General features: G+C 43.5%; 1 protein-coding gene and 1 long non-coding RNA gene across 2 annotated transcripts in view; one reads left to right on the top strand and one right to left on the bottom strand.

Moving 5' to 3' along the window:
* The window catches only part of LOC123650576, a 37454-nt gene extending 27633 nt beyond the window's left edge, over positions 1-9821 (top strand). The window contains exon 2 of the long non-coding RNA XR_006739420.1: positions 9328-9821. This is a non-coding gene — a long non-coding RNA (uncharacterized LOC123650576). The remainder of the gene's footprint in view (positions 1-9327) is intronic.
* LOC123650573 (syntaxin-binding protein 6) overlaps positions 5216-12408 on the bottom strand; it is a 101272-nt gene continuing 94079 nt past the window's right edge. Inside the window, exon 5 of the mRNA XM_045569454.1 lies at positions 5216-8200. Within this exon, the coding sequence (XP_045425410.1) occupies positions 8177-8200 (24 nt within the window). The 3' untranslated portion in view covers positions 5216-8176. The remainder of the gene's footprint in view (positions 8201-12408) is intronic.

The following is a 12408-nucleotide window of genomic DNA, read 5'->3' as shown; positions in this document are numbered from 1 at the left end:
CCAAAGGGAAAGTGGGGCCAGGTGGGGCACCCCCAGACGGAAGCACAGAGCTGGCTGCGAGTCTCCCTGGTCAGGATGACACGTGGCTCTCAGTGTGTGGAGTTGAGGAGAGCCGAGTCTTTCCTCTCTCTGAAAGGACGTCCTTGGATCGCATCCTTTCATCTGTATCCCGTCTCCCCAAGATAACTGACGAATCACCACCATTTCTTCCACTTTTACCCAGGGAATTCCCAAGGCTTTGGCCATTGCTGTGCCCTCTCCATGCTACTCTCCTGTTAGGACGACCATACCCAGTAAGGACCTGAGTGTACCTTGGTTCAGTCCCTCCCTGGACATGGGGAGGTGTGTCTGACCTCCCTGGCTGGTTTCTGAAATTTTGTTCTGTTTGTTTAACAAGTCTGCCCAGGTGGGGAGAGATCAGTTTCTCCAACAAGGTGTCAGCCTCTCAAGAGTTGCCAGGGGTCTTAGGGTGGGCTGTGTCCAAGCTGACCCTTCTAGCACTGTGCTGGGGCTCCCTTGACCCCTGGGGTGCTCAGAACTTTTCCCCATGGAGTGGTCTCCAGTCCAGCTACCTTCTGCCCTGAACAGTTTGGGACTGTACCATGACGGCAAGTAGAGCCCAAGTGTCTGGGGAGATCGCTTATTCTTTGAGGGGGACAAGAAAGTCATGATACCATCTACAGGGATGGGCCTATAGGGGAAGCGGTGGTGGTGGATAAAGGAATCCCCTAAATGTTGGGTAGGAACAGTGGAAGACGGAAGTTTTAGTGAGCAACTCACACCTCCTCTGCACTTGGTACGTCCCAGAGCTCTTCCACATTCCACATCTCCCCAGGCCTCTGAGGTAGACAGGGTGGAGATTATTTTCCTTTGAAACACAAAGAACCAGATACAGAAAAATTACATAATTTGCCTAAAGACACAAAGCTAGTGACAAAGTCAGGAGGCTCTCTGCTAGGAAGGATCCTAGTGAATTTACTTTTTCAAAAAGAAATTTGTATGGCTTGCAATTTGGTAAAAAACAAACAACGCAGAGTGCAATATTTAGAGGAATTTAGCGCATATTTATTAATAGTTTGGGATTTGGGTGGGAGCAGGTCTACTATTATAAATAGCCTGATCCCTCTTTTCTGGACAGTCCTTTGCAAATGGCCTAATACTGATGTTAGTAAGTGATAGCAGCATGACAACTAGGGAAAAACATAGTATGCTGACAACAGTTTTTCTGAGACCTTCTTTCCTTCTTTTAGTTGAATGCCTCAAGATGCTTCCAGAAAAGGTGTGTTATTATTGATTTACGCTTTAGTGAGATATTAGTTGCTTCCTTTTTTTTTTTCTCTTAGGGCTATTTTCACTCTAGGCCCAGGTTCAATTTGTGGAGTAAATGATTCTCTTTTCAGCGGCCTCAACCTTTTTGGCACCAGGGACCGATTTCATGAAAGACAATTTTTCCATGGACCAGCAAGGCGGGGGATAGTTTTGGGATGATTCAAGCACATTACATTTACTGTGCACTTTATTTCTATTATTATTACATTGTAATATATAATGAAATGGTTATACAACTCACCATAGGTTGGAGACCCCTGCTTTAAATTTACTTCCAATTTAAGTCGTTTGAGAATGGTTGATTTTTGAGAAAGGCCTTCTCAGCGTGCTTAGAATCATACAGAAAACATCTGTAGAACCACCTTGAACTTCTTTTTTAAAGAGGGGTATGAATTACTGTCCAAAGGACATGTCAGATAATCTCCGAGACCATAAAATCATTTCTTTCCCTCCCCATAGTTGATGACATTGAGGCCAATTTGTCTCACTTCTTTTTCTTGTGAATTTAGCCTTTTTGGAAATTTCTTTCAGAAAGTGGCCACTTCTGGGTGCCTTTTGGCCAGGAGTATCCTTTATCCTAAAGCTGGTATCTGTAGAATGTCAAGGGTTCTATATCCCTGGGCCACAAAAATGGCCGGAGAGGCTTGGGTAATGTCTGCCCCGTGTGCCCTGTGCCAACATTTTTAAGGAAAGTGTGTCCATTCTGCCATCCAGCAGCACGGTCTGGCAAGCACTGTAAGCCTGTCAGGCCTCCTACTTTGTTTTGGGTCCATTACAGCCCACTGCTGAGCTAATGAACTTGAGCCCCCACGTGGCAGAGGAGCTAAAGGCTTTACACTCATTATTTCATTTAATCCTTACAATAACCTGGGAAGTAGCTAATCACCCCTGTTTTAAAGCTAAGAAAAACAAGCAGAGAGAGAGATAGTAACTTGCCAAGGCCACACACCTGGTCAGCCGAGCTGGATTTCAAGCAGGGCAGGTGGACCTCGGACCTCACTCTTAACCAGTATGCAACGCTGCCTCCAGTAATCACCGCAAGGCGGCGCCCTGCCCTCGTCCACGCCAGTTAAAAGATGTGCTTTATATTTCCACCCGGGAAGCTGTGGGGTAGGGCATAATTCATATTCTTTTTTCCTTGCGTTTTCTTTCTGTCTAAATGCCAAGGCTCCTTCAAAATCGGTAAGTTTCAGACCAACGTAAATGTCTCTACCAGTATAGGTCATTGTAACTCCAGGTCTAACCCTCTCCCCCAACCCCATGATAAGACACCGCACTGTGAATAAAACGACATGTTCAATAACAGGAACCAGATTTTCCTTCCTGGGGCAGTAAAAGAAAGAATTGGTTTTAAGGAAAACTAAGAGAAAGCTTGAGGCTTTGATCGCCGAGGATGTAGCATTATAGTTAAAGAGATTATTGGTGCACATGGTCAGAGCATATAACAGGAATTTTCTTCGGAAGTTGTGGATCATCCAAGTCGTGTTTTAGATCTCAGAGAATTCATGGGCTCACTTTTCTTCTTTCCATGTCACCTGACAAGTGGCAAAGCAATTGTGATACAATGTCATGGGACAGAGGCTCCAGATCTACTGTTGACAAGTGACACCTGGGACTTGCAGGGCTAGACATTCCTGTCCAGCTTTTGACACACCTAAGTGTGGTTGTGTGATGAGGCCAGGCACCATATAAATAGGCACCCTTGGGCTGGCTGAGCATGTGAAAGGCAGGAAAAATATCAAAAAAAACCTTCATCTGACAGAATCAATAGCATTTAAAATGTCTAATAGGCAAAATCTGACAGCAGCAACAACAGACATCAGCAACCAACTCAGAATCACTTAGGCCTGTGCACGAGTGCCTGTGGGCTGGAGGAGGCAAGGTGGCTTTGTGTCCCCCACTCTACCTGGAGTGCACCTAGAGCAGGTGCCCAGTGTGATGGGCCACTGAAGCAGACCCCTGAACTGTGATGCCCGGGACAACGACTCATCAGCACAAAGAAGAAAATGTGGTAGAAAACTTTAGGGCAGGGAGGAAGGGAGGCAGGAAGTCGAAAATACAACTCAGGAAATCCAGAGTCTCCAGGTGAGGCCCAAGAAGGAAATACAACGGGGGTCAGGCCAGGTTACACTGTAGCAGCAACAGAGCTTAAGTGCACATTACATTTAATTTCCTTGACGGCTTTAACTTGCCGCTTTGAATCTAGGAAGCATGTGGAGAAGCCAGGTGCCCCACCAGTGTTTGTTTTTTTTCTTTACAAAAGATGACCAGGGACATCAAAAAGGCAAATTTGGGAGTAAAACGTGTATTTCTAAAAGCTCCCCAATTGGTTGTGACAGGCAGCCATGGTGGAGGAACTGCCCTAAGCCACTGTAAACCCACACTTTATTTGTGGGTAACACCTTAGGAAGGGTGAGTTAAAGCAGGATCTAAGAAGGGTCAGGAAGCAAGGAGAGGGACACGGAAGGGACAAAGGAGACTGTCCAAAAGGCAATTTCTGGATTTTCAAAAAGCAAACCAGAAGAAAATCCATCCTTCGCACCATCTTATTAAAAGGACTGTTGGTGCGTTCACATGTAGAGACATAAACTGAGACATGCCTTGTAGGCGGCATATAAGTCTCTTATGTCCTCGCTTCTTTCCATGCTCTGATAATGGCCCAGCTCTGGCATTTCCAGTTTCATTGCCCCTAGGAAGTACTGTCTCCTGCCCACCCATGTCCAGATGGGCAAGAGGGTTCATGAAATGACTTCAGGGGGTTATCTAGGACCACAGCACAGCTTTTTTCCTGATGCCAGCTGTGCGTGCACATGTGAACATGCATACATGTGTCTAGCTGCCACCCAGGCCAGCCCATGTCAGGGGAGAGGCACAAGGAATGCGCAGCGACAGGAAATAATACTTGGACTTTTGTTTTGGTTTGAAATTTATTTCTGGTATTTCCCCCCCCCCCTTTTCTTCTCTCTACCCTCCCCTACCACACCTGCCCCAATCTGCTTGTTTAGGCAGACAATGATTATAATAAACTAAGAGTTTTTCCTAAGTATGTTCCCATTCAGAACAGGGGAAAGGCACCATCTACTTTTCATATTAATCCTCCCATAAACTATGAGAGTTGGCTGTGGCATAATTGCTAATAAAAACTATATTAAGGAAAAAAGATATATCTCTGCAAGGCATTCTGCTTATAATTTCGTTCACAAGAGCAGGTGCTTTCAAATGCATAATTAACTTAAGGCTGAGTCCTCCTCTAGCCAAACAGTATCTCTATCTTTTCTTCTCTGAAAGGTGGAGGCTGCAATCTTTCCCTCCCACCTGCAGTCCTCCCAGGAAATATTTCAAAGTCCTGTCTGCTTTACCGAGTGTCCATGCCAACCCAGAGATGGCTGTTCTGCTACAGTAGTCACCCAAGTCACTCCCCTCAGAAACAAATGGGGCGATGGAATAAGTTGCATTTGCTTTTCCATAAAAATAAATTGACATGATACGAGCCAGTCTTCTTCCCAGTTTAACAGGGCATGAAACTAGTCTGCTGAATGAGGGCACCTGCTATATAATAAGTACTTGAGCACATCACTAACATCAGCAGAAAGGTGACTGTCAATTGCCTTAATTGCTTCACCCCTGAGAGGGAAAAAAAATACTTAACTCTTGCTGGATAGATGCCCATTGTCTAAATTAAGGTTAGCTCTTTAGTCTTTTTTGTATTTCAAGTTTTTTTTTATTAGTATGTATGTAGTGAAACTTTATTATAGTGCAAACTCTGGTTCCGAGGTCTCCATTTAGGCATACCAGATTTTCCCATTAGCACCACAAGGGTGGTGATGTGTACCTATTTGGTAGTACTTTCCAGATTTCACAAATAACTGAAAGAAACACACTTTCATCACAGAGTTAAAACATTTAATGACAAAATTAGGGTTTGCTGTAATAGTGAGTCAATAGAGCAGGTGTTACTTGTCTCTAAATTAAACAAAAATTATATCTGACATCTTACAGAACTTCTGGAGAATAGCTGTATAACAGACATCAGCAATGTTACAATTCTGAAAATGAAGAGCAAAACCTATCTTTAATATTCTTTATTTAGGGCATCCTGTAAATATTTTTATATAAATACACAACCTTTGCTAGCCACAAAAGTAGTATTAAAACAGATTTCACTGTAATTTTAAGTCTAACACATAATCTTAACTTTTTAAGAGCTTAAAAAAAGTTAACTACTGATGTTGTTACATTTTACAAATACATTCTTTAATATGAAACATTAACCTGAATAACTGCATACTTCCTGTACACAGATATCTAATAATACTAGTGAGGAATACTACAGCTACGTTCCAGGAAGAAGTGGTAACACTGGAAAGTTTCTTTTGTGTGTTATCAATATAATTTGAGAAGTCCTTCACAGAAATATAGTATCCCTCAAATTCATAGTGAAGTGCAGAAATAAAACAAACTGAAATTGTCTTCTAGCAAGCTCAAATTGGTCCTAAATGATGTGAGTTATTTTAGCAATTTTCTCTAGGTTAGATTGTAATAATATTTGGACTGCAGCACCTTCTACAAAAACACAGCAAAGAACTTCACATGTGTTATCCCAGGGCTCCTCTGGAAGAGGCTGGGGGTGGAGGAGGGGCAGGGACTGCTGTTACAGCCTCTCTGCTGGTGGAGGCCTAGGCAGGACTTGGACACAGGGAGGACAAGGGCATGAGTCATTCTTCTAATCCAGGCTATTTCCAGCAAGAGTTAGATCTAAAGGGATAAACGGAGAGAGAATGAGGGCAAGATGTGGAATATTTACATATATGGTAAGAGTAACTATCACGATTCTACCAGGGAGGAAGGATCTCGGATTTCACAGTATGCTTATGACCTCACCTTCTGCTACTTCAGAAGCAGCTTCTCAAACACTGTTGTTAGATAGTTGGCAACCAATTTTATTCTTGACTTTGGCTGATTGTCAAGGGGTTTTAGATTTACCCTTTCAATTATTTATACCAACTATTTCTGAAACCAGAATCCAATTTGGGGAGATGAATATTTCTCTCTCTCTCTCTCTCTCTCTCTCTCTGTGTGTATATGTGTATGTTTTCTGAACGGAGGTCTGCAAACAAAATCTGTTTGAAGTGCTATTTGGGGCTTTTCTTAGCAATTATATAGTCTTCTGATGGTACTCACCAAATGGCATGTTCCTTACTTCTTTAAACTTTTAAGACACTAAAGGTACAAAATATTAAACTTGTATAAATTTTACAGAGCTTTCTTGAATTGGATCATCCTCTCTAAGAGGATTCAGCAATTTGTCTCCAGCAAGTCCCATCTCCCTTTGACATGCACTGCTTGCAATATTTTTTCCCCCAATAGACTTTCTGTGTCCTTGGGAATGCTTTATCAGGAGAATTTAAGCTATTTAAATGAGTACTAATAATCCAAGAGTCATCTTACGCTGCCATGTAAGAGGCTATAGTACACATAGACTGTACGGGCTCAATGGATAGGAAGGAACAGAAGGGGTCCTGACCATTCAGGCAGCTTAAAAATAAATGCACCACTGTGGGAGGCTCACACCGTGCCTGGGTTGTGCAGCCTGCCTCCTTTTTCATTAAGAAAAAGGACAGCTTTTTTAAGTTTAGCATTTTAACACTCTAGGAAACAAAACTTCTAGACTCTCAACCCTGCATTATTTTAACAGAAAATCAGGAGGAATGTGACCAATTTTATTTAATCTGCCTGCAATGCAAAGGCGTCATGACTGTGGTGTTTTATGTCATACTCCGCAAGTTGCAATTGCCATGAAATGCAATTTGTCAAAAACCCACATGTTAAATTACATTAAATAAATAAACAGCAATAACAACATCAAAACCTCCAAAAACTCAGATACCAAAAAATTGAAGGCCCTTTCCCAAGGACATTGTGAGGTTGTCTCTAAAATAGGCAAGACTTTGTAAGACAAGAAAAAAGATTTTCAATGTAGTATGTTTTTACATTATCATTGACACAGACCTTTACCCGGACAAATCAATTTTTGATCAAAATACAGCCTTTCAATAGCAGCTACCACAATTGGGGCAATGACAAAAGAGACAAACATCCGTGAATACACAGAGGGTTTTAAATAGGCTTTTCCTTAGGTCTTTACTCTCAAATTTTTATCCTTCATATGATAATTCCAAATAATCAGCCTGGAAGCAACAGCACAAGTATTTAAACTGTAGCTCAGAAAGCAGATTTCTATCTGTGATTCTAATTTGTGTTTTTGAATGCTGGTGATGGTTCATGCAAAAACATTACTATGTAAAGGGCAAAATCTAAGATTGCTATTTCCATGATATATCCAATTGTTTTCCATAATATAGAATTTTAACCTTCAAATTAGGAGTAGCTAGAAGAATGAGTGAAACCAATCACTGCTTGACTTCTATTTTCATCCAAGAACAATAACATCTGATGTCTTCCTGCTTAGTATCAGGGGGAAAAAAATTACATGTTGCCAACTTTGACCTAGCTCCGTTTGTCATTTGGTCCCAATTTCATATTCAAACTACAAAAAAATATTTTTGAAAAGAAAAACACATTCAAACACACATACACACGCACAGGGAATAAAACCAAAACCAAAATGAAGCTGATGCTATTGTAGCATTTCTTAGCAAGATCATTAGGGAAATGTATAAACATAACACCTTTTCTTTCATAGTAACATTTGAAAAGGAAAAACAAAAAAACTCTAAATGTCCAAATATTGGAAAAAAAGAAGCAAGCAGAGGTCCGGAATTCTTGTAAAAACTGCTGAATAAACTCTTCCATCTCTCTTAAGAGGGTCACCAGGATAGGCAGTCTCTCAACATTTGTGCTTCATGGCAAGCTAAGGAGAGAGAGAAGGAGAAAAGTAAGACCTCACTGGCGGGGAGATTTCACTGTGCTGCTCCCTCTCTCCACATCCACAGTGAGAAGCAACACCAGGATTCTACTCTGTGTGGCAGATCACCGTTACTATTTGCAGTGGCACCTAGTAAATACACAACCTGTTCTCAAATAGTTCATGTAACATTGCATGTGTTACTCTTGCTTACAGTGATTTTGTTGTTGGTGCATGTGTCCAGGTGGGAGAGAATGCTGTGTGGTGTTTCATCCCACTAGAGGAACAAATGGGAAAACCAATGCACAGGCAGAAAGAGCAGCTGGGGTTCCCAAGTTACTGGTTATCCGGGAAAAGCAACACTCCTAAAGTGTAAGGATTTACTGACATCTCATGAAGTATTAAAAATCAACAGCTTGTAGAGAGACAATCTGCAATAATCTACTCTCCATCCAGCCTGGACATTCTACTAAGTCCAAAGCACCTGGCAATTTAATTGTGTTACTAAGGCCGAACAATAGACCAAATCCAGACTTTAACTTATTCCTTCCCCTTTAAGAAAGGTGGTCTATTGAAATGCTAGATCTTTATAAATGGTAACATCAAATACCAATGTATCATTCAATAACTTCCTAAGCCCAACTGGATGGAGCCCACGATGATGTATTTAAGGAAATTATATGCAGGTACAGAACATACAATTAAATCTGTCTTCGCTTTTCTCAGCCAGCTCTTTTCCAAGGAGCCCATACACTGCTGTGAACAGAAGGCAAAGCAGAGGCTGAATTGTAATTCCTCATGTTTAGGGATTAATCCCCGTGGTTGGGGCTGGGAGCGACTGGGGTTGGGGTTCCGAGGCTCAGAAATCCTTTGAGGGAAGAACAGGGGATTCTATTCTATGTAGGTGATAACTTTGTAGAAAGCCCTGTTATCTGTGTCCCAACCAGGCTATCTGCCTTTTAAGAATTAGTAAGACAGAGCCCATTGATTCCACCCTGTGGTGCTTTGCATCATTCTGGATGACATCAATAACCCATTCCTCCAGCAAACCCCAGGGAAATCTAAGTCTTTTCTCTCTCTTCTTGATGTCTTTGACAAAGAAGTTTTAACCTTGGTGCTGCCATCTCTTCCAGGCCACCAGCAAAAGCACTAGTGCCCCGGCCAGGCCTGCATGTGATGGAGAGGGCTGCGGATCCAGTCCTCGTGTGGATTAATCTCTGCTTGGGCAAGCTCAGCTGCAAGAGCTCCTGTTAGTTCTGTCTGGCAGTGAAGACCTCCGGAGGCCTGCTGCAGTGCTGATGCTGACAATCGTCAACTGTCAGACACGGTGTTTGTGAAGTTCTGAGCATGCCCAGGCTGCCACGCTGAGTGCTGTGGGCTTTTGCCAAGAAGGGTGGAGGAGGCTAATGACCCTTCACCTCAAAGAGTTTACAGTCCAGGAAACATGGTTGGTGCAAATGGCACAGCCAGGGTTACACCTCAGATCTGTGCCACTCCTGGCCACACACTGAGCCCCACCACTTCTTGCTCTGTCTCTAGTTCTTATACATTATTCAGCAACATGGGCCATCAAATCAACACAGAGCTGTTAAGTGTTGTGCATAATAAATATCAACCATAAATATTTGATCAGTGCTGCTGTCCTGGTATTCATTCAGTTGTTAACTTTCTACTAACGGGCCTGTGCCAACTTACCCACTGACATCAACCTTCAGCAGTGATTGTGCTGCTGCTCAAACCAGACCCTGGTTGCCACGACGGTAAGTATGGAATGGAGCTAAGAGGAGCCCCTGGGCCGTGATCACTAAGCTTTGCAGAAATACAGCTGGATTGGACACTTTGCTACTTGAGGTATTGCCATGATCTGAATGTTCCATGCCCCCCACCCCCAAATTCATATGTTGAAACCTAACCCCTAAGGTGATGGTATCAGAAGGTGGGGCCTTTCGTAGGTGATTAGGTCATGAGGGCAGAGCCCTTGTGAATGAAACTGGTGTCCTTATAAAGAGGCTGGAGAGAGACCCCTGTCCCTTCTGCCATGTGAGGACAGGGCGAGAAGGTGCTATCTATGAACCGGGAAGCAGGCCCTCGCCAGACACTCAATCTGCTGGTGCTTTGGTCTTAGACTTCCCAACCTCCAGAACTGTAAGAAATAAATTTCTGTTGTTTGTAAGCTACCCAGTTTGTGGTATTTTGTTATAGCAGCCTAAACAGACTAAGTAAGTGGCATCATTCTAGTTTTTAAAAAATTCCCTGGGAATGAGGAGCTTTAGAATACGGAAGGCAGGAAGGCAGGGCAGAAAGAGCCCTGGATTCAGCGAGGACAGGATACCTGCCGCTACAAATCTGCTGCACGACCTTGAGCTCTAGAGTCGCAGCTGCTCCATACCTCAGCTTCCTCATATTTCTGTAAAAAAGTGTTCAACTCTAAATGCTGATGGATTAATTTAGGTGTCACAGTTTCTAAAGCAGTTTAAAATATCCTTTTGATATATTTTGTTTTCTTCATTTCTCATGGGAAGCTTTCTCTTTCAATGCTATGTAACCCATTCCACCTAAATAATGATAATAAAAAATCATGAGTGATACCAGGGAGATACTTTAAGAGATCTGAGTTCTTGAGGTCACTTCTGACCTAAAGACCCCAGGGAAGCTCTTGACTATAGGATGGTAGAGACAGCCATTCCCTCCCAGGGAGAGAAATGCCACGCTTCCTTCCTTCCCCCATAGATGTAGGCTTGTGCAAAACAAGGCAGATCAATGTTCTTTTCTGCGAGAAATGTCATTTGAGGATGCCTAGGTGTGGGTAATGCTTTTGCTTGCTGACTCACTGCCCGTGGCAGGCCATCAAAGCCCTGCACACATCATAACATTGTGCTTTTTGGGGCAGGGTGAAGCGAGCGGGCCTGCTTCTGTGGTCGAGTTGCACTTTCCTAAGGGCTGGGCCTGTGCCAAGCCCACAGCTCGGGAAGGGACCACACTTCCGCAAGCCAGGCAAACTGGATCTGGGGGCTGAGGGGGCAACGGATCATTGTCTTGCTCTGTAGAGGACAAGCACCCACAGACCTAGAAGGCAGGGTTACACAAAAATGATCCATTCACTCTCATACCTGGATCATTGCAGGAGTCCTGTGAAAAGCTTGAAGGCCAAAGATCTTTTTGTACTCCAATCTAGAGAGGCGTGCCATGTCTCTGCTAAGGACTCTACCGTGTGCACTGAGCCTCCACTTGTAAACACAGCCCTCTCTTTGTGAGTCTACAGGGCCACACCTGTCTTGGGGGGAAGCCCTGGATTCCATCTCTGAACTCTCCCCTCACCAGCAGGTCTGGCTGGGACCTGGCCAGTGAAATGACCTCTTCACGGCCTGCCTACACTGGTGGGTCCAAATCAGGAATCTCAGTCCCTGGGAAAATAGTCCCACCTTATCTAAAGAGGTCAGCCTGCTCGTTAGGAATACTGCCAATGCCAGTGATTCACAGGCACACTTCCCAGTTTTAGAAAACTGCAAGTCTGGCTATGACACCGTCTCTCTCACACTCCCTCTCATGCACTAACAGACAACAGCAGCCCCTCGCGCTCTCCCTGAGAACACCTACAGGAGGGGAAACCTAAATAAATACAAACTGCCCCTGCCTCGTCCCTCTGTACTGAAAGCAGGTAACTGTCCGGCATGGATTCTCCCCTGGTCAAGCCAGAGGCCCCTTTCTTTGCCTTTGGGGGCCTCATAAGTTTCTGTTCTGACAGGTCCTATTTTGAGGATGCTGTGTGTTTAGATAGTATCCACATTTAGCGGGGAGCCCTCTCACCCCCTTTCTCTTAGAGTTTGGAAGACACAAAATCTTCACCTCCATTTCTTCCCTAACTGTGTGCTGAGGACCCTCAAGTGCCAGTGAGGATTCTCCAGCCCCTTGCAGTGCCCGCCAGGTGACTGAACAGGGCAGGTTCAGCAGAAATGATTGTTATAGAAATAATTATAAATAATAGCAATTCAAATGTGTACGTGCTACACACTGTGCTAAGAGCTTTGAACTCATTCAATTCTCTCAACACGCTAGGAGGTAGGTAGTATTATTAATTAGCTCTATTTTACTTATGAAGAAACTGAGGCTTAGAGAAATTGCACGCTTGCCCAAGGTCACCAAGATGGTAAATGGCAGAGCTGTATTCAAACACAAGATATTAACTACTATACCGTATTGCTTTCCCAGCTACC

This window comes from Lemur catta, chromosome 1 (genome assembly GCF_020740605.2).
Source record: "Lemur catta isolate mLemCat1 chromosome 1, mLemCat1.pri, whole genome shotgun sequence".
NCBI classification, from domain to species: Eukaryota; Metazoa; Chordata; class Mammalia; order Primates; family Lemuridae; genus Lemur; species Lemur catta.
The sequence above is the reverse complement of the archived record's forward strand: the minus strand, read 5'-3'. Positions and strand labels throughout refer to the sequence as shown.